Source organism: Mustela nivalis (assembly GCF_964662115.1).
Source record: "Mustela nivalis genome assembly, chromosome: 14".
Taxonomy (NCBI): Eukaryota; Metazoa; Chordata; class Mammalia; order Carnivora; family Mustelidae; genus Mustela; species Mustela nivalis.
In genome coordinates, this window is record NC_139033.1 from 4,739,281 (window position 1) to 4,767,262 (window position 27,982).

Consider the following 27,982-nt stretch of genomic DNA (forward strand, 5'->3'; position numbering starts at 1 on the left):
CAAGCTTGCTCTACAGAGTCTCTCCTCCCCCAGTAGGTGTCATTGCTTTTCTTGTTTCTAATTATGGGCATTGACAAAACTGATTCTGGCAGTTAGGTCAAAAACTGAAGGAAACAACAACAAGAAGTTTGGCACCTTTCAAAGAGAAGGATTTAAATATCAAGGATTAAGATAGGCCTCTGGGAAAATCAATAACACTCTCAAACAGTTTTGAAGAAATGACTTTGACTCTACTGCAAAAGTCCAACATTGATGGAAAGTATGTCATTGAGCCTATTAGCATACTGTTTTGTTGCAAAAATTAGAGCAAGATAAATCAGTATGTGATTCATGCTTGGCTCACTCTTAGAATCGGCATGAAATTCCAATTGTAATTTAGATTTTAAAAATAACAAGGATACATTTACTTTCCTGATTTCTACTTTATTTTCTGTGATAAAGCCCCAATCAATCAAAATATGTTTTCCAAATAATATTCTCTATAAAATGTACCCATTTTAAGTAGCCCTTTTCCTAGCCCTGATTGTGCGGAGGTGATGAGGATTGAGTACTTTTTCTGCTCATTAGAGTGGGAAGGAATTGACTCAGTTCTGTTCTGGATCTTGCTTCTTCAGAGAGAATGGTTAGGGCTGTATTTGCTGAAATCTTCGTTTGAAATACCCAAGCTGGAGCTGGGTGGAGGCTGGATGGGCCATACAGAAAGGCGCAGTGTTTTCAGTTGTTTGGTTATTACTATCAACCTTTGGGGCCAGGGACACGTTTGTGCCAACTGTACCATTTTTATTTGTCCTGCTCAGGTTTCTGATTCTGTCCGGTCTGATCCCCACACCTTTCACCTCAGCACTGGGTGCCAAGGAGGCTTGGAAAGCCACCTGGAAAGAGAGGTGACCGAGCACTAGGCCCAGGAGGGGGACAGATAGGGCTGCTGGCAGTGATGAGTGCAGGCTTTCTCAAAATTGCTCCCTTGTATCAAGGGTCTCGTAGTAGCCTCAGCCCGTAAGAGAAGACTTCCTTCTGTGCCTTCGAGGGTCTGCAGAATACTAGGTCGGTAGGATTACAAGGTGGGGATTAGGATGTCAAACTGACCTGTGTCAGCTTCTTAGCGCAGGCCAACCCCCAGTCTGTCTCACGTTCTTATCTGAACGGTGAGGGTCATGCTTGTTCCTAGTTTGTGGAGCTGTTACGAGATGATTTAAAGATTCAGAACACATTAGGAGCTTAGCACACAGTAGGTACTCAGTAAAAACCTGCACTGAGACCAGGAAGTTGGTTTTCTTTTGTCGTCATCTTTCTCTTCCTGTCCTCACCACCAGAAGAAAACAAAAAGCCCCAAGAACTCCAGGTGGGATCTTTTCTACTAAAGATTAGGGCCTGGGGGCTGCTCAGAGGAGAAAGATGCTTCTTTGGGGTTATGACTTCTCAGCTCCACACCTCCCTTCCCTGTTGCCCGCAGCCCCAACAAGCGAGGCCCACCAACATACAACGAGCACATCACCAAGCGTGTGGCCTCTAGCCCGGCACCCCCACCGGAAGGCCCCAGCCACCCACGAGAGCCAAGCACACCCCACCGCTACCGAGAGGGGCGGACAGAGCTGCGCAGGGACAAGTCTCCGGGCCGCCCCCTGGAGCGGGAGAAGTCGCCAGGCCGGATGCTCAGCACGAGGAGGGAGCGCTCCCCTGGGAGGCTGTTTGAAGACAGCAGCCGGGGCCGGCTGCCTGTGGGAGCTGTGAGGACCCCACTCTCCCAGGTCAATAAGGTGAGGTACCATCCTGAGGCCAGGGGAGTGACCCAGGGAGCTGAGGGCCCTTCAGGACCACTGTTGGGAAAAAAGGGGGCGGGGGGAGGGACACTCATAATTCTGATTTTTCAGGACATACAGCAAGTTCAGGAAGTAAACCTATTTCGGAAGAGGCCTTTCTAAGCAAATGCATGATGTTACATGTGTACCTCAAAATGGAACAGCTACCTGATGGTAGATCATTCCCTTCCCCAGAGGCAACCAGTGTTAGCAGTTTCTAGAGATATTCTATGCATATAAGCAAATATGTATATATATCTTCCCTTCTTAAACAGAAATGGTAGTGTACCACACAAAGTTCATGCCTTATTTTTTTCAGGCACATATACAGATACACACGTACGTCAAGAATTAGTTTGGAGGGCTATACAGAAATTGGGAACAGTGGTTGCCTTCTAGAACTTTGAGCCTTTTGAAATCTTTATACCATATGCATGTATTATCTATGTAGCTTTTAAAGTTAGTGAATGAAGAGATGGCAGGAGGTGTTGAAGCCAAGGTTGGGTGGGGGGCGTTCCCCATAAGCAGAGGGTGGGTCTGAGTGCTTGGTGCCTCCTTGGCAGGCTAGCCAGTTCCAGGGGCCCCCTCTGGACAGCACAGTCACCTTTCTGTCCCTGGGGGGGGGCGGAGGGGGGTGGTTTTCTGGATCACATTCTCCTCATGCCACCTGTAGGTCACAGTTGGGACCCCTGCCAATCAAGAGGAGGAAAAGCCTGTCAATGTTTCTTCTTAGCCCCTCTGACTTACCGATAAAAAGGGTCCAGCATATGTGTGTTTAACAGAGATCCATCCAAAGCTTGGGAGAATTTTCTGTGATTTTCATTCCCTGATGAACCCCAAGCTCCGCAGCATGGCTCTGCTCACTGGTGCCAGCCTGGGCGGCGCTCGGTGTTACCGGCCGCAAGGAGACCACGCACGGCACGTGTCCTGCTGGGATCGTGCGGGGCAAGCCCAGGGACTCTTGGCCCCCTGAGCTAAAACTCCTCCTTTTGCTCCTAGGTCTGGGACCAGTCTTCAGTGTAAATCTCAGCCAGGAAAACCAACTCCTCATCTTAACCTGCAGGAAAACACCACTCTAAGGAACTCCGCTGACGGGGCCCCCGGCACCCATCTGCTCAGCCACCCCAAGGCACAGCTGGGCCCAGACCCGCCTCCGTGCGGACAGCCTGCATCCAGGGGGTGCAGGGGCCGAGCTCTTCCGAGCTGCCAGCGCCTTCCTGCAGTCATCCTCTGTGCACTTTGTTACTCTTTCAGAGCATTCATCAACTTTTATACCTAGCTCTAGCCTGTACCGGTTCATCAGAGGAAACCAACCTGCACTAACTACGATGTGGTTAGAATCCTATTTAATAGCTACTTTAAGATCCTAGGGTTGGTTGGATTTCCTTTTTTCTTTTTCTTTTCTTTTTTTTTTAAAAAAAAAAAAAAAAAAGACAACAGAATTCTTAATAGATTTGAATAGCAATGTATTTCCTGTTGTAGTCATTTTTAGCTAGATCACACCATCAGGTCTTTGCTCCGGAAACGTATCGTGGAAGAGTCCCCGCCAGTTGGCTAACCTCCTGCGCTCATATAGGTTCATTCTTGTCCCAGTCCATCCGCGCAGATGGCCCTGTTTGACCAGGGTGACATCTTAGCCAAATGTTTACTGTTCTCATTGCCTTTTATGGCCTTGACGACTTCCCCTCCCACCAGCTGAGAATGTACGGAGGTCATCGGGCCTCAGCTCGGAGGCAGTGACTTGGGGCCAAGGGACCTCGAGTAGCTCTCCCTCCCTGCCCCTCAGCGTCATCTCCCCAGACTGCTGTCCCTGCTTTCCACGTAGCTCTGGCCAGGAAAGCATGCAATAGACTTGCTCGGAGCCCAGCATTAATGAGTCTCTGGGTCCGGGAGGGGACCGGGGGTGCCCACCTCCTGTCCACGACAGTGCGTTGTTCCCCACCCTGGGATGCGAAGAGACCCGTCCGGGAGTTCTGCATGGCGGTTCACTGCATGTGCTGCCCCCCGACCTGGCTGCCCCCCTTGGGTTGCTCTGCCGATGTACTAGTACATACCATAGCTCCCGCTGAATCGAGACCCTCTGACCACTTGCCAACTCACTGGCCACAACAAGCTGCAGTCTGTAGCACTGAACAAACAAAAAAACCAAACGCTCAAGCCTTACGACCAGAGAAGGATTTCAGCAAACCACACCTCACACCCTCACGCTTCCCTGACTCCCTCGTGGACGACTCTGTGTTCACACAACATCCAGCACGGTTCTACCCCACAAAACTGTGACTTCCCAAGTGAGCCTTTCCCTAGGGCTAGCCGAGGACCAGGAAGTTCCAGAGCGCTGCGGCCCCTCCTCTGCCTCTGCCGGGGTCGGGAGGTCCTCCCTTAGGTGCCGCGCAGCTCACACGGTTTCTTGCCGCCCGCTACCAGAAGGCAAAATTCCTGGCAACTGGTCAAGAAGCAACCCAGAGGCTCTGCAGTTGGCAAGCTAACTAGCGGCCTTACTTCTGCCTTTAATCTCCCACAAGGCACCTCTTGCTTCAGATTCTGCGTGACTCTTAGGCATGCCTCGAACGACCAAGGCACATCCTAGGTAGGCTGAAAGGTAGACCTGTTTCCACCACCGCAGGTGAACGTGACCACATTGCAACCCCACGTTGTCCACAGTTCAGATCACTTTCCAGATTGCAACCTGGCCCAAATCCCAGCTCCTTCCTGCTTGTCTCTTAACCTAAGTGCTTTGTTTGGAACGCCTGTGTCCCTCCCTCCATGTTGTTACACCCTTGGCAGGTGTCACGCTGTTGTTTCATGCGTTGCTTGGCGTCTTTGGGGTCATGCTGCATCCCTCCCCTCCCCAGGGCAGATCAGACTGAATGTTTGCTGAAGTTTTTGTCTCTTGGTCCACAAGTATTTGGAAAGGTCACTGAAAATTGGTCTTTCAGTCTTGGCATTTCATTTAGGATCTCCATGAGAAATGGGCTTCTTGAGCCTGGAAAGTGTATATCGTGTGTCTCATCTGTGAAATGCTTCCTGCTATAGAACTAGCTCAAAAGACTGTACATATTTACAAGAAACTTTATATTCGTAAAAAAAAAAAAAAAAAAAAGGAAATTGAATTGGTTTCTACTTTTTTATTGTAAAAGGTGCATTTTTCAACACTTACCTTTGGTTTCAACGGTGGTAGTTGTGGACAGCCATCTTCACTGGAGGGTGGGGAGCTCCGTGGGACCACCCAGATGCCAGCAGGAAATACCGGACCACGAAACCGCAGTCAAAAGCTTATTAGCATAAGTAAGATTCTAGGTCTCCAAAAGTACAGGCTTTTTCTTCATTACCTTTTTTATTCAGGATGAGGAAAAGAACACAAAAGAACAATTCAAGATCCACCTGGAGAGGAATGAACTTTGTTGTTAAACAATAGTGAAATAAAGCAATGATCTAAAATGTTTGCTTTTGTGCAACGACCTCTTCTTAAGAGACCACAAAAACCTAAGTCTTGGGCCTGTGTCACCACAGGATTGTTATCGTGGCATGGGACCTTGCTTCCTTTTCTCGTGGGGTCGGAGGTGTTTTTTTTCTGGGGTCAGGGAAGGACACAGAGCTCCAAGCACACTTGCTTTCCTAGCGTCAAGCGGACTGGCAGCATTCTCTTCCAAGTGTGAGACCTTGTTGAAGTTTAGTCATTATTTCCAGTGAACCGTGAACTTGGCAGGTAGGTCACTTTATAGGACTGCGGAACTAGAGAGCTCCGAATGCAAACAGGCCATTCTGAAAGGCTTGAGATTGGATTACCTATAATCCAGTTCTATAATATTAGCAGCTAACCAAGAAAACAGGTCACCTTAAAATCTCTCTCATCTCTTATAAGGCCCTGGGGATTTTAATCATGTAGAGTTCCTTGGAGGAGTTCAGATCAAGGTAGTTTAAAATGTAAATACTTCTATTTTTAACTAGATGGATTTTTAGAGTCTGTGCGGTAGATTTTTTCCATGATTTTTTAGCTTGTTAGTATAAACTCTGCTTGATCTGGACAAACATTAGTTTTGGCAAATGGTGATTTCTTTCATGGTTCCTGTTGCTTTTACCCTCTTGATTTTTATTTTTCAATGAAGTAATCTGACCACAGTCACAATCTTACTTGCAGGGTCGTATCTGACATGGCTTGTTACAGGAACCATAGTTGCAATTCTGCTCTGCTTTATTCCTAGAGATAAAAACATGCCAAAGGGCCTAACAATAAGGGAAGTAATTCAGGGGTACCTAGGTGGCTCAGTCATTAAGCCTCTGCCTTCAGCCCAGGTCATGGTCCCAGGGTCCTGGGATCGAGCCCTGCATTGGGCTCCCTGCTCAGGGGAAGCCTGCTTCCCCCTCTTCCACACCCCCTTGCTTGTGTTCCCTCTCTTGTATCTCTCCCTCAATGTGTTAAATAAATAAATAAAATATTTTAAAAAGATAAAATAAAAAGGGAAATAATTCAGAAGATGAAACAAGTAAAAATGCTGGAACATTTCTTTCCTTACAATACTGGGCAAAGTCTATTAAATATCAACCAACCTTTTCAGTTAATGAGAATTCTTGACAGCTATGGAATACTTCAAAAGCATAAACAGTTTGGTTCCAAAAGGAATGTTCCTGAAAGCTTCTCTGAACCCTAAGGAATGACCCCAAGGAAACAACAGACAATTACTCAGCCCACCATAAAATGAGGCCCAACCTTCTATACTGCCACCACTCCTTTTTTCCCCCAAGATTTTGTTTAGAGAGAGAGAATGCACAAAGGAGCGGCAGGGAGAGAGGGAGTAGCAGGCACCCCATTCAGCAGGAAGCCCCACACGGAGCTCTATCCCAGGATCTTGAGATCTTGACCTGAGCTGAAGGCAGACACTTATGACTAAGCCACCCAGGCGCCCCACCTCTCCCATTTCTTAAACAGAATCAGACATGTGTTCTGTGCTTACAACTTAATTTTCATGAGACTAAAGATGCTGACTGCATAGCAAATTTCAGACCATGAAACTTTAGGATTTGGAGACTTAGGCCAAAAAGAGATAAAATTTGTTTGATGGGACTGAAGTTTTTCCTCAGAACTGGGCCTCTTGAATCTGATTTACTCTAGCAACTGTCCATGCAGTTTTAAGTCTAAAGCATTAAGAGTAAGCCTACAGGGGTGGGAACAGCTAAGCTTCGGCTCCTAGTAACCACTGAATTGGCCTATTCTGGTGGTTCTAAATCACTGCACTTTGCTCCCCTCCCCTCAGGATATCTGACAATGTCTGCAGACATTTCTGATGGTCAAGACTGGCATCTAGCCAGTCCGATGGTGTATGGGGCAGCCCTCATCCCCCACTAGGCTCCTATCGGGTCCCAGTGTCAATAGTGCCAAGGTTGAGAAACCTTAGCCTGTCCTGGTCAGATTTCTCTCTGGGCAGTTTAAACAGTGCTTATGATGTCTACAGCACAGAGACTGTGGCACCAGGCACACAATGTTTATATGAGTGTTTTATCACTTGCCTAATCAAATATTGCTTTATTTTCCAAAGCTGGGGAGGGTGAGGTAGTGGAAATACAGTACAGTGTTGATCACTTGGCTTTCCTTTGAGTCTGTCAATGATTAATGGAACTCTGTTTACCCGGAAGGGCTTGTTGGAGGTAGAAGAAAGAATTTTGAAAACGACTTAATATTATATGCAGCTCAGGCTGTCTTTCAGAAAACCATAAAAAAGAAGAAGAAAGTTGACTCACAGTACACACAATTTCCCAGATGAGATGGGTGAATTCATTCCAGGGGCAGTAGAAAAGGTTGCGATGAGGGCTGGCATCCTCATCCAGGCAAAGGCCCATAACTGAGGACAAAGAGGACAAAAAAGACTATGAGTGGGAGCCGACCAGAAACAGAGCAGGCCCCTCAGACTGGGAGCTCTGGCTGTTCCAGCTTTCGGACCTTCTCCGAGGGTCTGATTCACCGCATTGCTGGCTCTCAGGAAGCCCTGCAGATGTTATTACAACAGGAAGGATGACTCAGGCTTTAGAAGAGATGCACATGTGCTTGTAACTTACTTATTTTCTCCTGAAGACAACTGTCCTTGGTGTTCTGGGTTAGAAGGCTCTGGCTTGTTCCTCCTTCCTTGTTTCTCTCTCTGAGAGAGGTGCTAAGGAGGGATTCTTTAGAAGCTGGATGGAGGGGCGCCTGGGTGGTTCCATGGGTTGAGGCCTTTGACTCAGGTCATGGTCCCGGGGTCCTGAGATCAAGCCCCATGTCAGGCCCTCTGCTTGGCGGGGAGCCTGCCTCCCTTCCTCTCTCTCTCTGCCTGCCTCTCTGCCTGCTTGTGATCTCTGTCAAATAAATAAATAAAACCTTAAAAAAAAAAAAAAAGCTGGCTGGAGATGTGAGTGGTCTATAGAGTTGAATCCTCATTAATTCATTCAAACTGTTCGTAAACACTGGTGGAGGATCAGGTACTGGGAAAACTGAATGCATGTTCTGAAATTAAACTGTGCATCTAGAAATAATGAGAGTCGAACCAAATGACATTTTACTCTTCCCTAAGTGGTTGTCTCTGACCTCAACCATGAATGAGATCACTGTGATGTTTTTGGCTTTTTAATCTTGGCTTTTGGAGTTTGTAAGTTTCCTATTTGAGCGAATTGAGGGGCGGCATTTTTTCCTTTCTGGACTCCTGACTTCCTGTTTGTGGCGTATCCCAGCCATGTTGTAAAGGCTTTGGAGCTCCCAACACTAAAGGAGCCCGAAGATCATCTAGTGCTAGTCCAGCCCCTCTCATTTCTCAGGGGAGGAAATCAAGCGAAGAAAGGCTATGTGACCTGCCCAAGGTCACCTGAACTGGATCAACATCCCTAATCTCATTCCAGCATTGACATGCTGGGAAGGGGTGGAGCGGGGAATGGCAGACTCCAGTGAGAAGTTAGGCTTTGATCTGGTTTCAGAGCACTGTTGACCTCCCTCCCATTTATACCCATAAGTGAAGCCAGAGGAAGGGAAGAGCTTTGCCTGGGTCCTTTGATCTTTGGTTTCAGTATTTTGACATATGGTCCTATTGACCCAATACCGTTTTACATGTTAGGAATGTGAAGGCCTTATCTTTGGCTCTATAAATCCGTCTGTATATACATTTCCGGAGGGAAGAATACATCTTTATTCAAAAGCAATTTGGGTTCCCGGACAAACAGAAATGAAAAGAATCTGTGATCACCAAATCAGCCCCATAGGAAATATTGAAAGGGGTCCTCGAAGCAAAGTGAGAGCCTAAAAGTAACACAGACCAGAAAGGAACAGAGACAATATATAGTAACAGTGACCTTATAGGCAATACAATGGCATTAAATTCATCTCTTTCAATAGTTACCCTGAATGTAAATGGGCTAAATGCCCCAATCAAAACACACAGGGTATCATACTGGCTAAAAAAACAAGACCCATTGATACGTTGTCTGCAAGAGACTCATTTTAGACCCAAAGACCCTTCCAGATTTAAAGTGAGGGAGTGGGGCGCCTGGGTGGCTCAGTGGGTTAAGCTGCTGCCTTCGGCTCAGGTCATGATCTCAGGGTCCTGGGATCGAGTCCCGCATAGGGCTCTCTGCTCAGCAGGGAGCCTGCTTCCCTTCCTCTCTCTCTACCTGCCTCTCTGCCTACTTGTGATTTCTCTCTGTCAAATAAATAAATAAAATCTTTAAAAAAAAAAAAATAAAGTGAGGGAGTGGAAAACCATTTACCATGCTAATGGACATCGTTCCAATTTTAGTATATGTGCTGCCGAAGCGAGCACCATGCTAATGGACATCAAAAGAATGCTGGGTCAGTAATCCTCATATCAGACAAATTAGATTTTAAGTCAAAGACTATAATAAGAGATGAGGAAGGACACTATTTCATACCTACAGATATGGAATGTATCAGATTGACTGATTGATACAGATTGGATAAACAAAGTTTATCCAACAAGAAGATCTAACAATTGTAAATATCTATGCCCCTAACATTTGAGCAGCCAATTATATAAACCAATTAATAACAAAATCAAAGAAACATATCAACAATAATACAATAATGGTAGGAGACTTTAATACTCCACTCACTGAAATGGACAGATCATCTATGTAAAAGATCAAGGAAATAAGGGGTTTAAATGACACCCTGAAACAGATGGACTTCACAGATATATTCAGAACATTCCATCCCAAAGCAACAAATACACATTCTTCTCAATTGCACATGAACATTCTCCAGAATAGATCACATCCTGGGTCACAAATCAGGTCTCAGCTGGTACCCAAAGATAGGGATCATTCCCTGCATATTTTCAGACCACACTGCTTTGAAACTAGAACTCAACCAGAAGAGGAAAGTTGGAAAGAACTCAAATATATGGAGGCTAAAAAGCAGCCTACTAAAGTATGAATGGGTCAACCAAGAAATTAAAGAATAATTTAAAAAATTCATCAAAACAAATGAAAACACAACCATTCATAATCTTTTGGGATGCAGCCAAGGTGGTCCTAAGAGGGGAGTCCATAACACTATAAGCCTCTCTCAAGAACGAATGTCTCAAAAACACAACTTAACCCTATACCTAAAGAAGCTGGAGAAAGAACCAGCATAGAAACTCTAAACCCAGAAGGAGAAGAGAAATAAAGATCAGAGCAGAAATCAATGAAATAGAAACCATAAGAACAGTTGAACAGATCAATGAAACCAGGAGCTAGTTCTTTGAAAGAATCAATAAAATTGATAAACCCCTGGCCAGACTTATCAAAAAGAAAAGAGAAAAAAACGCAAATTAATAAAATCATGAACAAAAGAGATCAGATCACAATCAACATCAAAGAAATACTAACAATTTTAAGAACATATTATGAGCAACTATACGCCAGCAAATTAGACAATCTGGAAGAAATGGATGCAATCCTAGAAACATATAAATGACCAAAACTGAACCAGGAAGAAACAGAAAACCTGAATGGACCCATAACCAGTAAGGAAATTGAAGCAGTAATCAAAAATCTCCCAACAAGCAGGGGCCCAGAGCCAGATGGCTTCCCAGGGGAATTCTACCAAACATTTAAAGAAGAATTAACACCTCTTCTCCTGAAACTGTTCCAAAAAATAGAAATGGAAGGAAAGCTTCCAAACACATTTTATAAGGCCAGCATTACCTTGGTCCCCAAACCAGACAAAGACCCCATTAAAAAGGAGAATTACAGACCAATAACTCTGATGAAAATGGATGCAAAAATTCTTACCAAAATGCTAGCCAATAGGATCAAACAGTACATTAAAAAGATTATTCACCACAACCAAGTGGGATTTCTTCCTGGGCTGTAAGAATGGTTCAACATCCACAAATCAATCAATGTGATACATTAAGAAAAGAAAGAACAAGAACCATATAATCCTCTCAGTAGATGAAGAAGAAGCATTTAACAAAGTACAGCATCCTTTCTTGATCAAAACTCTTCACAGGGTAGGGTAGAGTGTACATACCTCTATCATCAAAGCCATCTATGAAAAACCCACAGTGAATATCATTCTCAATGGGGAAAAACTGAGAGTTTGTCCCCTAAGATCAGGAAAACAGGAGGGCTGTCTACTATCACCACTGCTATTCAACATACTACTATACTCCTAGCCTCAGCAATCAGCCAACAAAAAGAAATAAAAGGCATCTGAATCAGCAAAGAAGTCATCAAACTCTCACTCTCTGGAGATGATAGATACTTTATGTGGAAAAGCCAAAATACTCCACTCCAAATCTGCTATAGCTCATAGAGGAATTCAGTAAAGTGTCAGGATATAAAATCAATGCACAGAAATCAGCTGCATTCCTATACACCAACAACAAGACAGAAGGAGAAATTAAGGAGTTGATCCCATTTACAGTTGCACCCAAAGCCATAAGATACCTAGGAATAAACTTAACCAAAGAGGCAAAGAATCTATACTCAGAAAACTATGAAGTACTCATGAAAGAAATTGAGGAAGACACAAAGAAATGGGAAAACGTTCCATGCTCATGGATTGGCAGAACAAATACTGTGAAATATCTATGCTACCTAGAGCAATCTACACATTTAATGCAACCCCTATCAAAATACCATCAATTTTTTTCAAAGAAATGGAGCAAATAATCCTAAAATTTATATGGAACCAGAAAAGACCCCCAAATAGCCAGAGGAATGTTGAAAAAGAAAACCAAAGTTGGTGGCATCACAACTCCAGACTTCAAGCTCTATTACAAAGCTATAATCATCAAGACAGTATGGTACTGACACAAAAACAGACACATAGGTCAATGGAACAGAATAGAGAGCCCAGAAATGGACCCTCAACTGTATGGTCAACTAATCTTCGACAAAGCAGGAAAGAATGTCCAATGGAAAAAAGACAGTCTCTTCAACAAGTGTTGGGAAAATTGTAAAGCCACATGCAGAAGAAAGAAACCGGACTACTTCCTTACACCACACACAAAAATAGACTCAAAATGGATGAAAGACCTCAATGTGAGACAGGAATCCCATCAAAATCCTTGAGGAGAACACATATGGCAACCTCTTCGACCTCAGCCGCAGCAACTTCTTCCTAGGAACATCACCAAAGGCAAGGGAAACAAGGGCAAAAATGGACTACTGGGACTTCAAGATCAAAAGCTTTTGGACAGCAAAAGGATCAGTCAAAAACCCAAAAGAAACTGGCAGAATGGGAGAAGATATTTGCAAACGACATATCAGAAAAAGGGCTAGTATCCAAAAGCTATAAAGAACTTACCAACTCAACACCCAAAGAACAAAGAATCCAATCAAGAAATGGGCTGTAGACATGAAGAGACATTTCTGCAAAGACATCCAAATGACCAACAGACACATGAAAAAGTGCTCAACCTCATTCGGCATCAGGGAAATACAAATCCTAACCACAATGAAATACCACCTCACACCAGTCATAATGGCTAAAATTCACAAGTCAGGAAATAACAGGCGTTGGCAAGGATGCAGACAGGGGAATCCTACATTGTTAGTAGGAATGCAAGCTGGTGCAGCCACTCTGGAAGGGGCACGTGCTCCCCAATATTTATAGCAGCAATGTCCACAATAGCCAAACTATGAAAAGAGCCTAGATGTCCATCAACAGATGAGTGGGTAAATAAGATGGGACACACACACACACACACACACACACACATGACTGTTATGTAGCATCAAAAAAGCCCAGTATCTTGCCATTTGCAATAATGTGGTCGGAACTAGAGTCTATTATGCTAAGTGAAATAAGCCAATTGGAGAAAGGGAAGTATCATATGATCTCACTGAGATGAGGAATTTGAGAAACAAGACAGAGGATCATAAGGGAAGGGAGAGAAAAATGAAACAAGACAAAACGAGGGAGGGAGACAAACCTTAAGAGACTCAATCTCAAGAAACAAACTGGGGGTTGCTGGAGGGAAGGGGGGTGGGAGGGATGGGGTGGTGGGGTGACGGACATTAGGGAGCGTATGTGCTATGGTGAGTGCTGTGACTTATGTTAAGACTGATAAATCGCAGACCTGTACCCCTGAAGCAAACAATACATCATATGTTAATTTAAAAAAAGAAAAAAGCAATTTGGGTTAAGCATTAACCATGTCACCAGCCCTCACCCATCATGGGACTGCTAATAGAGAAGGCCCTGCCTGGGTCATAGGACACTTCACTTCTACATTTGGCTTTGCCCCCGTGATGTGCGTCTCCTTTCCCACATCTGTGAAATAATTTCCATTACCTTGGGTTTGGAGTCTTTCACTTGGGCCTGTGAGCAATCTTCTAAACCACAGGAGACTTGCTTTGTGTTACCTTTTAAAGAAAATGGAAGTCTTTTAGATGCATCGACGGCTGTAGACTGCAGAGACCATGGTTCCAGGAAGTGGTTGTGCCCACATGTCCACCACAGGGGCTGGCTCCCTCGGGAGTCCTCTGTGGCCACTGGGCTGCTGAGGGCTCTTACAGGGTTTCCTGACTCCCAATTCATTTTTACATTAGATATCCAAGTTCATGCTGTTTCCCCCCAGCCTGGGGCTGCTGGCTTCCTCTGAGCTGACGTAGGCTAGCAGCCAGATTTTCTAACCACCCCCTCACAGAAAGGGCAGTGCCGTTCTGGACCAACTCATACAGGGGCCCCACCACCAGCCACCTTCCGTTCCCATCACGGACCTAGGGGCTGTGTCCACAGCTTGCCAAACATGGCAATGGTCTCTATGTTTTTGGTGCTTGAATAGATCCCCTTCATACTTTCGAGCTTAGGTATGTATTTTCAATTGTATTTTAAAAATACCTTGTCCAGTTTTGGAAAGAGGAGTTTTGCATGTTTCTATAGTCTAAATAATCTCTGTAGTCCTTAAAGTCTAGGGTTCCCACATTGCTTGGGTTTTCAGAGTGAGCTAGCTAATTACCGACGTAGGGATGCTTTCTACGCTACTCTCCACCTCAAATGACTGAGGTTCCCTTTTCTCATAAATTTATTGAATGTTTTCTGATGCCTGGGAAGGAAAGGCTTATTAAAAGCACATCTGTAATCTTTCATCATTTTTGGGAGAACAAACAGAGCTCCTTTTAGCTGATGGGCGCAACTCTGACTCCAGAATGTCCTGGTATCTTCCAAAGCAGGTGTCAAGATTCCAGGCTTCGTGGTGCTTACTGATGTGCAAGAGGCGACAAAACCTCCGACCTGAGGATGCCCCCAACCTGCCCAAACTGGGAGGCTTTGCAGTCGGCTCTCCTTAGCTTCCCCTCCTGACTCACTGGTTCAAAGGAGCTCAATTTTACGGGCTCCTTAGCAGCCTTCCAAATGCTACCTGCAGAATGGGTGGGTCAAGGGAATGTTCCTCAGCCCTGGGGGCAGCTGCAGCTGCCCTGTCACTCACCCCAGAGTACCACGAGGATGTGACCATTTTCAGTGAGTGCTGATATGAGATAAAAACTGAAAAAACACTGTGCTGAGTAAACCTCTGAAGAGTTCCAGTCTCTTCTCCAAATGACGGAAAGAAAATCAAAGCTTCCTCCAAGTGCACGTCCCGTTATCTTTACAAAGCTTTATTGAAACCTGTACGTCAATGTGACAATAATTCAGTTTGGAAAACAGTAACAAAAAAAGGGTATCCCAGACTCAGGTTTACCAAATAAATACTGGAAACCAGGGAGCTCGTTCCTCCATCTCCCAGCAGGAACGCAGGGTGTAATGACAGCTTCTGCGGACTTGGGGACAGGAACCTGTGCTAATGGGCACATCTGCAGCATCTCCCTGGAAACCACGCCGAGTGTAAAAAGGTTTGCTTTGGTCCAAAGGATGTCTTCCCGACACAAATTTAGAAGGCTGCTGAGAAGTTCTAAATTCCTTCCAGAATAAACAAGAGCAAGTGCGACTGCCTTCACTGCTAAGTAGAGATGGAGGTCCTGAGCAAGGCGGCCAGGCTAGGGTAGGGTGCTTCTCCAAAGTTTTCATAGTAACACTGTCACCTTGTTACGATTAGAATAAAAAGCTGGACAACACTCCAGCTAACAGTGGTCAGTCCTCAGATCATCTGGCTTAATGGAGAAATATGGCAGCGATTTTTAGTCTGTTCTGAAAACAGATTATTGCTGAATACAGTTCACATCATCTATATTCTGGTTGGGGTGGTTTTAAAATTGCCCTAAGGCCACAGAATCAGCCACCTCTGGTTTAAAACAAAAGTACTTACTACACATAAGCATAAGAAACAATTGTCAATCTTCACCTGGAAATCAGACAGGTTCTAATTTCTAGAGAAATTATACCTCCCTGGAGCAGAGAACAGGAGACAACCTATTGCTATGATTTCAGAGGACCAGTTGTTGCTGTTAGCTCGAGGCCTCGACAGGGACAAGGGGATGGCCTCAAAGACACTTGTGATTAGATATTATGTGTGGCCTCAGTCCCGGTTTCCCAGGTTTTACCAGCAAAGGGTCTGGGCTTCATTTTTGGCTTAAGAAGCATCTCCACGACCAGCTCAGAGGATGTCTGTTCAGAACTGCACCTGTCCTCATGCACCGTGGTGTGGGGGCCCCAGACCTTCTGTGTCCCCTCACTCTGTTCTCCGCTCCGGTGAGCCCTGAGGCTCATAGCCACTGTGGGCCAAGAGGACTGTTACAGACAGAGGCGCTTTGGGAGCTGCCACGCCTGGAACAAACCTTCAAGCAGGACTACAGCGGGTATGAAATGTCTTGTAAAGAATGTGAAATGAAAAATTTACAGTCCATTCCCTCTAGTGGAAAGCATGCACACGTGGAGGCTGGGGGTGCACACCGTTCCCTGGGGACCACCGCCGGCTCCCAGCTCTTCATATGGGCTTGTATAACAAGGTGGTGACATACTTTTTCTTGTAACGGTGGGTCGCGCTGAGCACCATCACTCCATCCTGAGGAAGAGGGTGGAAATTATCAAAGGCAGGACTAAGTCAAGGGCTCAAACTTTAGTGTGTGTGCGTTTGAGAATCTTCAAAGGGACTTAATAAAGAGAGTCCTGTTCTGCCTTCAGAACTGGAGCCTGTGGGTCTGCATAAGGGCCCAGAAGCTGGTAAGTACTCCAGATAAGTACTTAGGTAAGTACTCCTTAGGTAAATACTCCAGGTAATTTTGTTGCTAGGGGGCCTCAGAGTACGCGGAGAAACAGCTCTACCAGAGACAAACATGTCATTACCTTGATAGAGAGTGCGTAAAGGTGGTTCAACATGACGTGGTTGGGCTCGGGGAGCAAAGCCGGATCACACTGTGGGGGGAACAAAAGCAGATGGTGAGCATTTAGGATTTGGAAATGAAGAAGGTTCCCCCTTTATTTCACAACAGTGGGTATCCAAAGGAAAGAAGCAGGCTCTCATACCCCTTTCTGCTTAAGCTGGGCAGTGAAAGGCTCATCTAAGAGGACAGATGAGGTCCGGGGGGTCATGCCTCATTGCTTCAACTAAGGGCAGCTCCCTGTATGCCTACTGGATGCACTGGTATGTGTCTTGTTCAGGCTCTACCTTGGCCTCTAAAGTGTGGGTCACAGCTCTGTCCTCTTATAAAAAGGGAGGCAGGAAGGAAGAGCTGTCCACTGAGTGCATTTTTAGAGAAAGCAGCAAGATAAATTTGTACTAAACCTGCCCGAGCAGTGGATTGCAAGCTCCTGTCTATATTCAGGAGCACAAAGAATGAAATGGATAAAGGGGGGGGCAGGGGGGAGCGTGGTGTCTCTGGGGACTGAGCCATGGCCACTGTGGGGGGCTGCGCGCACACGCCTGGGTCGGCTCTGCAGCACAGTGCACGTGTACCCGCTTGTACGTGACCTCCAGAGAGTGTCATGCTTACTTCATCACCTCATAAACATGTGAATTTTAAGGGGTGGCTTGGACAAAGCACAGGAACACCCAGATTCTTGGGAATTAGGGCCATGCTGCACATATCTACTTTAATGGAATGGAAAATTAACAAGGGAATAATGGGGTGCTCTTCTGGATCCAGGAGATTATACACTTCTCTTTATGCATAATATCAGAGAAAATGTAAATTACCCAGATTCCTGAAATCTGGATCTAGGAGCACTAATGTTTTTGAAAGCAATGTGGTGATTTCCATTAGATTCTAAAACGTGGGGCCAGAGGAGGATTTCCATTCAGTAGCTTCCTGAGAAGGGGCAGCTATTTATTTCATCATGATTTACAAGTAGGGCTGAGACAGGAGTGAGACACAGGAAGACAAGCTCAGAAAGGCTTCGTGTGATGGGAAAGCAGCACCCACACTTGGGGAACATCTTGCTCGTAGCCCATTTCCACAGCGGGGGGGGGGGGGGTCCCCCAGCAGTTAACACCGATGGGCAACCCGGAGACCTTTTTATCAACTGCTTTCCAAGAGGTGGTCAGAAAGGGGAGCCTTGGAACACGAACATGCTGGCAGACACCTGTGTACTCACAGAAATCCCCGTGTCCTTGTTCAGGATGACCTGAAGCAGGTGTGGAGGGAGAATGGGTGGGGCTTTAAACCGTTCTTCTGGTTTTGAGACATAGGGCTCCTGATGGTAGGGTCCTGGTGGGGAGCTGGACAGCTCTGTTGGGAGATGATGACAGGATATTTACACTGAAAATTATGAGTTTTAGAAGCAGTCTTGCTGAATTTGTGGCATCATCTAGTTTTCCTTGTCCCCTCAATGAAGATTTCTATTCCCTTGAAGAATATACAGGCCCCCCTGGGTGAAGAGTAGAGGCAATGAGAAAACCCTTCTGGAATCTGGGGGACTGGCATTACATTCAGCAGCGAGCTCAGATGCCCGGCAGCAGACAGTGGTGGTGGCTAAGCTGGTGATTCCGGGTCAGACTAACAAGGAGGCTGCTCACAGTAACCCAACCGGACACGCCCTTGCAGAATAATGCTTCTTGCCTTGGGCTGGGCTGGCAAATACCGCCAAGAAGCTCAGGGCTTCAAGTGAGGCTTAAGCAGCCAAGCCACAGGTCTGAGCACCACCAGCCAGAATATAAAAAAGAAGATAAAGCAGCCTGTGTACATAGACTGGGTGGCAGAAACAGGTTACAAAAGGCACGGGCACATTTCAAAACTAAAACCAAAAATAAAAAATTGAAAACCTGATCTCTACAGGGATCCTCTGACTCCACCACTCTCAGGTTCCTTTCAAACTCTTACTTGAGTGTCTCGATTACAGAGATATGTTAAGAAGCTTCTAGAAGGGCAGTGTTTCATAAGATTAGAGACAGCTCACTTAGCAATGCCGGGCCAGCTGGAAGGGACTGAGAGGTTGTTCAAAGGACACCTGGGGGCAGGTTCTGGTCGCCTGACCCTCAGGGCCATCCAGAATAAACCTGATGCACTCTGGCTCTGCCAGTTCCCTTAATGTCATTTTTTAGGGTACAGCTCCCTTCACACGACCCAACCAGAGGACAGTAGGAAATAGAAAAGCATTAAGTGCAGAAAACTGAGTCATTAGGAGTAAAGATGTATCCAAGAAAGTGAGTATCTAAATACGAAATCCACACAGAGCCTGATGCTGGTTTGCTGGCAGTGAGGGGGCAGTGTTCTTTCCCCAGGTGGTCTATGCTGCAGAAACTTGAATAAAAGCTTTGGTATGTGGCCTCATGTTAAGTTACAGTAACAAGGGGATATTTGAGCATTTTCTCCATCCCCTAATTCCCACCTATTGAAAAAAGGAATAAATGACTGCTCAAAAAGATTAGCTAGCTAGCTAGCTAGAGACAATGCTATTTTTGGATTTCCAATTCCTACTGAACAAGCTGGCTTTTCAGCCAGAGCAAACCCGCCATGGTCGATTTACCGCTGTGCCTTCTGAACTAATAAGAGTAAGAGATCCTGGTGGCAGAAGCCCCAGGCCCAGCCAGGGAACAACAAAGAATCATCCTGTAAAGGGAACTGAACCCATCATGTTAGATTATCAGGTATAATCCAGGGCAATCTTTTTGCTGCCTCCCATGGGGTCTAGGAATTATTTAAGGCCCTGCGAGAAGGGGCAGTGAAGCTGGCACGGACACTATAGATTACAACACACCACACTGCCTCTGAATTCTACATATTATGTTTCTTCCTGTGGATTTGGATGGAAAGCAATTTACTGAAAGCTCGATGACTGGTTAACTCTTGGGAGATGGTATGAGGCTGGTATTGAGCAGGTCACACAGTTATCCTGTTCCCTGTGATGAGCGTCCGTCTCCCCCAGAGGGATTCTGAGAAGGTGCTAATACACCACATGAGGTCACGGAGGTGTCCGTTTATCACCTGTCAGGCTGCAGCTCTTTAGGCGGGCACCCCAAGCGGGTTGGAGTGGGAGGGAGCCGGCAGGCTTTCCCTGGGCTGGCTCATCACCAAACCAACACAACTCTCCAGGGCCTCATGGGCCCTGCCCCGGGCACGCGATCAAGCTCTGGCTCCGTCTCCACGGTCTGCTCTCTGGCTAAGCAGACCTGCTGAATACTGAAGATGACCAAAAAAATGACTTCCAGCTCCCTTGGGGCTGGATTTCAACCACCTGACCTCAGAGTTAGGAATTACTTTTGTGGCTCTTGAGGGAGCTACAGACATCCACCCGACTGGGCAGCAGTTTGAGCTTAAGAGTGAGAGGCAAGAGAAGGAAGAGGATTTCTGGACTCATGGCCCCCACCTGCACACACGTGGTATAAAATAACTGTGTTCATACCAGACACATCGGAGCACTTTTGGGAATCCACCATTAAAGCATCAAATACTTCAAAGTCAGTTTTCTTCACTTGAATGATGTTGTTAACTGTGCCAAGCTGGCTGGTTACTATTGGCTGGGAAGAGACAGACAGGCAGAAATCATAATGTGGAAGGTCTCTGGAGTTATTCTTTAAAAAATTTAGACTTCCTGGCTGGAAGGTCTCATCTCCGGGCTAGCCAATCTGCTCCTCTCCGTCAAGTCTGCCCGTACGTCTGACAATCAGCACTGCTATCTAGCTCAGCCACACACAGGGACTTTTACCAGCGGGACAAAGGGACCTGGCCCAACTGATAAGGGAAAGCGGTCTGGTTGGATTGTGCAGGCGGGCAGAGGACCAAGGGCGGGTGGACGAGTACCTCAGAAGGGTCGTGTGTCCACTGACCATCCACAAAGAACTTGTACTGATGCTCTCCTTCAGGCAGGTCCAGGATGGCTACGAAGTTATTGTGGCTGCAGGGCAAAAGGACACGGGATTTTAGCTGGGTGAGGTGCCCTTCTAAGTTTACCGACGAAATCTGCCATTGAACAAAACCTGATCTTTCCCTGTGGAAACCAAGAGTCCAGCTGCGGAGGAATAAACACTTTTAACCACTTGCGACAAGTCAGGAGAATGATCCATCTAGAAAAGCTATAAGGAAGCAGCAATGCAAGGGGTTTCCTGGAGGACTCATGTTGCTAAGTACAGGAATAACCCGCCTTCCCACCATCAAAAGATCCACAACTGGGCACGTGTCTTTTCAGCTTGCATGCAAAACACCTCTTGCTGAGGACAGCAGCTCCAGGGAAAACTGAAGTTTTAGTCTTTGTCGATCTGCCTTGGGCAGGAGATGGGACTCATTCCACAGGATCCAGATAGGTCTCTAAAGAAACCTGCTTCTGGGGCGCCTGGGTGGCTCAGTTGGTTAAGCGACTGCCTTCAGCTCAGGTCATGATCCCGGAGTTCCGGGATCGAGTCCCGCATCGGGCTCCCAGCTCCATGGGGAGTCTGCTTCTCCCTCTGACCTTCTCCCCTCTCATGCTCTCTCACTCTCTCTCTCAAATAAATAAATAATTTAAAAAAAAAAAAAAAAAAAAAAAAAAAAAAGAAACCTGCTTCCCTACTAAGACAAGGTTCCAGGAAAGCTCTCTGTTTTGTTCCTCAGACTTAATAAGACTTGTAACTATGCTGTTTCCTTGCTAATCTGACATCAGCCCTGGGAAAGCAAGTGGTCTGGGACAGGAATCAGGCCTGGCCCAGCAGGGGACAATCTCTCCCTCTGTTTCATCAAGAACACTCACTAGTGAAGAAGCTTTCTCAGTGACAGCTTGAGAAGGAAGTCCATGCTAGGATTCCTGATCACACGTTTTACTATGGTCTTGCTAATGACGCCTACAGAACAGGTACCTTCCAAACAAAAGTAATACACAGAGAGGCAAAGTCAGAAGGAACCTCAGAGATGATCTGTCCAAAATTCCCTTCTTACAGATAGAAACACTGGGACTCAGGTGTCACTAAGAGGTTAGCCCAGCCAATGCGGACTCAAATCCTGGTCTTGAAGATTCCCAGCCTAGGGCTCTCTCTCCACTGCATGGGGAATAGATTTCTTTCTGCAGGAGGAGTCCTGCCTAAGCAAACACATAGCTGCATACCCGGAAGTCAAAGATGTCCAGGAAATACTTGTTACTGAGAAATGTTTTCTTCTAAGTGTGCTCTGAACCTAGAGACTAACTGGGTGTGAGATGTGAACCCAGTGAATTATTAAGCAAAATTATTTTCCATTCAGCATCCGTTTTATTTATTTATTTATTTTATTTTTAAAGATTTTTATTTATTTGACAGATCAGAAGTAGGCAGGCAGAGAAGTAGGCAGGCAGGCAGAGAGAGAGAGGAGGAGGAGGCAGGCTCCCTGCTGAGCAGAGAGCCTGATGTGAGGCTTGATCCCAGGACCCTGGGATCATGACCTGAGCCAAAGGCAGAGGCCTCAACCACTGAGCCACCCAGGTGCCCCCCGTTTTATTTTTTTATTATTATTTTTTAAGATTTATTTATTTGTCAGAGAGAAAGAGATCACAAGTAGGCAGAAAGGCAGGCAGAGAGAGAGGAAGAAGCAGGCTCCCTGCTGAGCAGAGAGCCCGAAGCGGGGCACGATCCCAGGACCCTGAGAACATGACCTGAGCTGAAGGCAGAGGCTTAACCCACTGAGCCATCCAGGTGCCCCTCAGCATCTATTTTATAAAAAATCCCTTTCTACTCCCTGTTTAGAAACCACAGAATCCCTGGATTGAGACAAATATGTGAATACTGTCCAGGCAGTTACCTTCTTGTGAGGGGAAGTTTACTCCAGTTGTTGAAGGACCCAGATAGGTAAACTTCCTTTCCGCCCCCCGTCCATCGAAATACTGTTGGCCGAGCCTGCGCAGGGGCTTTATCATTCACTTCCAGATCATGCTGCCAAGCCAGGAATTCTTCCTTTTCTGGAGCCTAGAAATGGAACAGTTTACTCAGGGACAGGAAGCCATTAGCGAGCTCCCTACAATGGCCAGTTACCCTAAGGTAGACAATTCATTCTCAATAGGCAGCGATTACTCCCTAGGTTCATACTCAAGCTCATTAACTTAATGGCTGGGCCTTGGCTCCTCCACTTGGAAAACAGAGATAACAAAAGGAACTATTTCTTAGTGTTGCTGTGAAAGACTGAGAGGGTCCACTGAAATGGCTCTGCATAGTGTCTGACACATACTACTTAATAATTATTAGCTGTTAATACTGTTGCTATTAAAGAGACCTACACCAAAATTTTAGTAGAAACTACAGAACTTGCTTGGAAGCAGGTGCAATGACTTCAAGAACAGATAGATAAACATCATTTTCTCCCCTTAATTAACAAGATTTGAAGTACACGGAAATTTGTTAAAGACAATTCCAGAGCTGTCAACCTGAAAACTCACAAATCCAGATTCTGAGGGAAAAAGGTATCTGAAGAGCTGTCCAGGCACTGGGTCATTCTGTAATGACCCTCGGTATGGCAAACAATAGCTTCCAAGCACGGGAAGTGATGTGTATCTGAAGTATTTCAAATTAAGAGAGAAATAAACACATCCAACTCAAGGGGAAATGTATGTGCTTTTGGATCTTTTACATATTTCCTAGTCGTAAGCCAAAGATGTTAAAAGAACAGGAGTTCAAGGCTGGGGGAGACCCTTAAAGGTGTCAATGAATGAGCCTACAAGACCTTCATTTCAAATACTGACCAGTTTTTTGGTCTTTTTTTTTTTTTTTAAGACTATTTATTTGAGAGAGAGAGCACAAGGAGGGAGGAAGGAGAGAGGGGGAGAGAGGCAGACTCCCTGCTAAGCGGGGATTCTGACATGGGATTTGACCGGGACCCTGGGTTCATGACCTGAGCCAAAGGCAGACGCTTAGCTGACTGCGCCATCCAGGCACCCTGACCAGAGTTTATCTTAAATGATGCCTGCTTTCTTTAAGACTGAACAAGATCTAGAGATTAAAGAATAACAGACTGGAAGCACTTGCCACTGAGAAGGTGATAAGTAACCACAGACAAAACGGTCAATTAGTGTAGCAAAAATAATCCATGACTTTTTGGGGAGTATAGAGCATTCAATCCAGTGTCTCTGCTCCATCATTTCTGTAACTTCTGAGGAAGTGATAATGGACACTATTTAAAATCATTGTCCACAGATGCTGAACGTCTCTTCTAGGAACTTTGGAACAGCAATAGAACAGACATTTCTGGAAGAGAGTAGTTTGGTTTTTATGGTGTCTTAAATAGCCCTCCTGGGCCACAATTATTTCTGGAGAAAAGGATATCAAATCACCGGGGAAACAGGATTCTTTAAAGTTCACTTTGCACACAGGTCCTCAGGAATGCAACAAATTCAGAAAGCAAGTGCATACCCCAGGACATAAGCCTCAGTAAGATTCTTTAGTTAGACCTAAAGCCAAGATCCAAGTGAGGATTTAAGATCATAATGTGATCACCAAGCCCAACATCTGAGAAAATATATGAGTAAAGGTGGAATGAGTTGCCAGGCAATTAGCCTAATGGGCAATGATGATTAACGCGTAGGTACAAACAGAGAATATTTTGGGCTGGGAGACACCTTGATTTTTCCCAAACCTACTCTGTTGCACTGTCCTTAAAGGATCAGGTCTTCCTTTCTTAGGATCTACCACAACACTTATCAGCTGCCAGAACCACTAAGTGTCCGTGGTTCTGGACCCCAGGTGTGGGCCCTGGAGTGGGAAACACAAAACCCCATCAGGTAGCTAAAGGGCATATGGCTGAAGCAGGAATCAAGACTTATCTTGAAAGTTTTTTTTTTCTTCTTTTTTTTTTTTTAAAGATTTTATTTATTTATTTGACAGAGAGAGACACAGTGAGAGAGGGAACACAAGCAGGGGGAGTGGGAGAGGGAGAAGCAGGCTCCCTGCTGAGCAGGGAGTCCAATGCCAGGCTCAGGCAGACACTTAACAACTGAGCCACCCAGGCGCCCCAAGGCTTATCTTCAAAGTTTTTTTTTTTTTTTTTTAATTTTTATTTTTTATAAACATATATTTTTATCCCCAGGGGTACAGGTCTGTGAATCGCCAGGTTTACACACTTCACAGCACTCACCAAAGCACATACCCTCCCCAATGTCCATAATCCCACCCCCTTCTCCCAAACCCCCTCCCCCCAGCAACCCTCAGTTTGTTTTGTGAGATTAAGAGTCACTTATGGTTTGTCTCCCTCCCAATCCCATCTTGTTTCATTCATTCTTCTCCTACCCACTAAATCAACAAGTCAGGAAATGACAGATGCTGGCGAGGATGCGGAGAAAGGGGAACCCTCCTACACTGTTGGTGGGAATGCAAGCTGGTGCAGCCGCTCTGGAAAACAGCATGGAGGTTCCTCAAAATGTTGAAAATAGAACTGCCCTATGACCCAGCAGTTGCACTATTGGGTATTTACCCTAAAGATACAAACGTAGTGATCCAAAGGGGCACATGCACCCGAATGTTTATAGCAGCAATGTCCACAATAGCCAAACTATGGAAAGAACCCAGATGTCCATCAACAGATGAATGGATCAAGAAGATGTGGTATATATACACAATGGAATACTATGCAGCCATCAAAAGAAATGAAATCTTGCCATTTGCGACAACATGGATGGAACTAGAGCGTATCAAGCTTAGCGAAATAAGTCAAGCAGGGAAAGACAACTATCATATGATCTCCCTGATATGAGGAAGTGGTGATGCAACATGGAGGCTTATCTTCAAAGTTTTGATGAATTAAAGCAAACTAGGGTAGGATCTCCAAATATGGCCTGAAAAATTTTTGCTTTGGTCTCTTTTAAATCTGAAGCCATATGTACACAATAGGAGAGAAAACGTGAGTACCACCTGGCTGCCCCCCTTTCAGATTGACACTTCGCTCACCCGCTGACCTCCAAAAGCGGATTGAGTTTTCTACGTCTGCTCTAAAGTAGCCTGGTGAATCCAAAGTTTCAGTTAGAATGAAACACCTCGGAAAACAGCAGTCAGCTGTGTAACTCTACTTTCTGCTTACACACGTGCTCTGGGTTATCTCCAAAATCGACAACAAACTGCAAAGCCAGATCCTACAACAAGTGTCAGTCTTCGTAAAGGTGAGGAAAAATTTCTCAAAGCAGTGAAACTAACTATACCTACGAGGAGAGCAGAGACTGAGGCTCACCTGCAGCTAGCTCAACGATCTTAATTAATTAAGAATTTGAAACGCTGTCCCAGAGCTGCTTTCGCCTTAATGATGTTAAACGAAATCAGTTCCTCCTCCCTCGGGGTGACTTTCTCATCGGTAATTAGACACAGGTTCCTGGATTACTATGAGGGCTCTTACAGGACCATCTGGCTTTTTTAAGTGCACGGAGTTAAGGATCACTTCCTTCCCAGTTACGCTGAGTTTTGGAGGGGATGTGGCGGGGAATCTGGGAGAGGTCTCCTCCCCTCAACATTAGTCAAGGGGAGCCGGATTCCCCCACCCCCTCACCTTGATTTCCTCGGAGTGGAAGAGGTCGGCGTCCTCGGGGCTGTCCATCAGGATCTTGGGCCTGTCCCCGTCCTTGGTGCCCCCCGAGCTGTCCCTCCGCGGCGTCTTGTGGCCACCCTGCCGCTCCAGCGCGGCCCGCTCGCTGCTCGTGTTGCCCATGGCGAGGGTCTGCGGGGACACCTGCAAGCCCGACGGTGCTTCGCTCCAGGAAAGGGGCAGGGGACTACGGCAACCAGCGGGTCACACGGACCCCGGGATGGAGTCGGAGCCCCGAGTGCCACTCCCCTCGGGCGACGGGTCCGGGCCGGTAGCGGGTCTGAGGCGGGCGAGAAGGACGAGACTTGTTACCCAACCGCACTTAGTCCGAGAAGCCCGAATATAACCCGAGACTTTCCCAACAACTCCCCCACCTCTTAGCAACTTCCGCTTCCGGCGCGTCTGCGAGTCAGTCGGGATCCGGGGTGGGGGCGGCGGGGGCGGCCGGCGAAGCGCCTTAGTCTAATTCGACCTCAGTTCCGCTTCCGGTCCAGATTGGCGCGGCTGGCGCTCCCTGAGGCGGCCTCCGCCGGCCTGGGAGCGCGCAGTCGCAGTCGGCTGCTGCAACCGGATTCAGGCCGGGCTGCTTGAAGGCCGACAGGGGGCGTGCCAGCGCGCGGGCGGTCTGGGCCCCTCTCCCCGCGCTGGAATGAGTGGATGCCATTAACTATTTTAGCTGTCTTTTTTTTTTTTTTTTTTTAAGATTTTATTTATTTGTTTGACAGAGAGAGATCACAAGTAGGTAGAGAGGCTGGCAGAGAGAGAGAGAGAGGGAAGCAGGCTCACCGCCGAGCAGAGAGCCCGATGTGGGACTCGATCCGAGGACCCTGAGATCATGACCTGAGCCGAAGGCAGAGGCTTAACCCACTGAGCCACCCAGGCGCCCTATTTTAGCTATCTTTGCCTACTTCCACTTCCACTTGGTTCCGTACTCGACAGCCAAAGAGCTCCTTTAAAGTGCTGATCTAATTAAGAGACTCATCCTATTAAAGCCTGTTCATGCGCTAGCTCCCACGCTTTTGAGTGCCTCAGAGGCACCGACCGCATAAAATGCACAGTCTCTGGCCCTAATCCCTGGAAATTATGATTCCGAAGCTCTGTGGAGTGGGGTCTGCATTTTAATAAGCACTCCAGGTGATTCTGATGCAAGTAATCTTGCAGGTGTTTGAGGAAATGGCAGACCGTAAGAGTTCTGGAAATTTCTCACTAGTATTGGGGGCTATAAAATGCTGGAGTTATTAGTGTATTTTTTTAAAAACTGGAGCGCACAGCCTTTTGATAGATAATTTTGTAAGGCATTTTATAATCACTTTGGACACCTCATTCTGTATGACATTATTTAACTTATTAGCTTTTGTCACTTATTGTGGCCAGTGCTTTAGCAAAAACTGTGTATACACTGTGGTCCTAAAATACTCTAATTTTGCTGTCAGTCTCTGTTGTGGGGTTTTTTTTTTTTTTGGTGGTGGTGGGACTTTTTTGTTCTTGTTTTTTTGTGTTTTGTTTCTTGCATATCTCAAAACGCTTTGGTATTTGCTGGGCCAGCTCGTGCATTTTGTCTACTGAGCCAACATTTATTTGATACCTACAAAGAGCCAGGCATTTGTCAAGTAAGTTGAAGACAGATGACTGACAAATGGTCTCCTGGAGGGGATTTGGTAGTATCTATCAAAATAAAAAATGCACCTACATTTTAGTGCACAATTTTACTTCCAGGGAGCTTCTGAAGACGCATACCAGTTATATGGATGCGTGTTCATTTGCAGCAGGGTCTCTCATGCCGTATTACATTAACTCTAAGATGCACTTTTTAAAAAATACATATTTTATTTCACATTTTAATCTCTCTGAAACTAGGTGCTTCTGACAATCAATGGAATCTTAGATTTGATGAAATA

At 46.0% G+C, this 27,982-nt stretch overlaps 2 protein-coding genes and 1 long non-coding RNA gene across 27 annotated transcripts in view; 1 reads left to right on the forward strand and 2 right to left on the reverse strand.

The window, feature by feature from the left end:
* Positions 1-3,268, forward strand: part of CIT (citron rho-interacting serine/threonine kinase) — a 165,456-nt gene extending 162,188 nt beyond the window's left edge. For all 24 annotated transcript variants that reach the window (XM_082699754.1, XM_082699733.1, XM_082699736.1 and 21 more), the window contains 2 exons: positions 1,454-1,757; positions 2,799-3,268. In XM_082699754.1, the coding sequence (XP_082555880.1) occupies positions 1,454-1,757; positions 2,799-2,822 (328 nt within the window). In that variant the 3' untranslated portion in view covers positions 2,823-3,268. The remainder of the gene's footprint in view (positions 1-1,453; positions 1,758-2,798) is intronic.
* LOC309848310 lies at positions 403-13,781 on the reverse strand. 2 transcript variants are annotated; one of them, XR_014302952.1, is made up of 5 exons: positions 13,564-13,781; positions 7,851-8,148; positions 7,536-7,636; positions 4,957-5,128; positions 403-2,488 (listed from the first exon to the last, which is right to left on the reverse strand). It is a non-coding gene; the product is annotated as an uncharacterized lncRNA (long non-coding RNA). The 2 variants fall into 2 exon arrangements; XR_014302951.1 differs by lacking the exon at positions 7,851-8,148.
* A 1,068-nt stretch (positions 13,782-14,849) lies between these two features.
* Positions 14,850-26,571, reverse strand: PRKAB1 (protein kinase AMP-activated non-catalytic subunit beta 1). The gene is made up of 7 exons (XM_082699755.1): positions 26,049-26,571; positions 22,329-22,492; positions 20,388-20,481; positions 19,990-20,104; positions 17,743-17,876; positions 16,495-16,563; positions 14,850-16,213 (listed from the first exon to the last, which is right to left on the reverse strand). The coding sequence occupies exons 1-7, from the start codon at positions 26,205-26,207 to the stop codon at positions 16,136-16,138; spliced, it is 813 nt and encodes a 270-aa protein (XP_082555881.1). The 5' UTR covers positions 26,208-26,571; the 3' UTR covers positions 14,850-16,135.
* Positions 26,572-27,982: the final 1,411 nt, after the last annotated feature.

Bases quoted from the DNA above. Each gene is read 5' to 3' on its own strand.
- PRKAB1 (XM_082699755.1), bottom strand. From the start codon at position 26,207: ATGGGCAACACGAGCAGCGAGCGGGCCGCGCTGGAGCGGCAGGGTGGC. The intron at 22,493-26,048 runs GTGAGGGGGTGG...TTCCATTTCTAG, and splicing joins TCCACTCCGAGGAAATCAAG to GCTCCAGAAAAGGAAGAATT. The intron at 20,105-20,387 runs GTACTCGTCCAC...GTCTCTTCCCAG, and splicing joins GGACACACGACCCTTCTGAG to CCAATAGTAACCAGCCAGCT.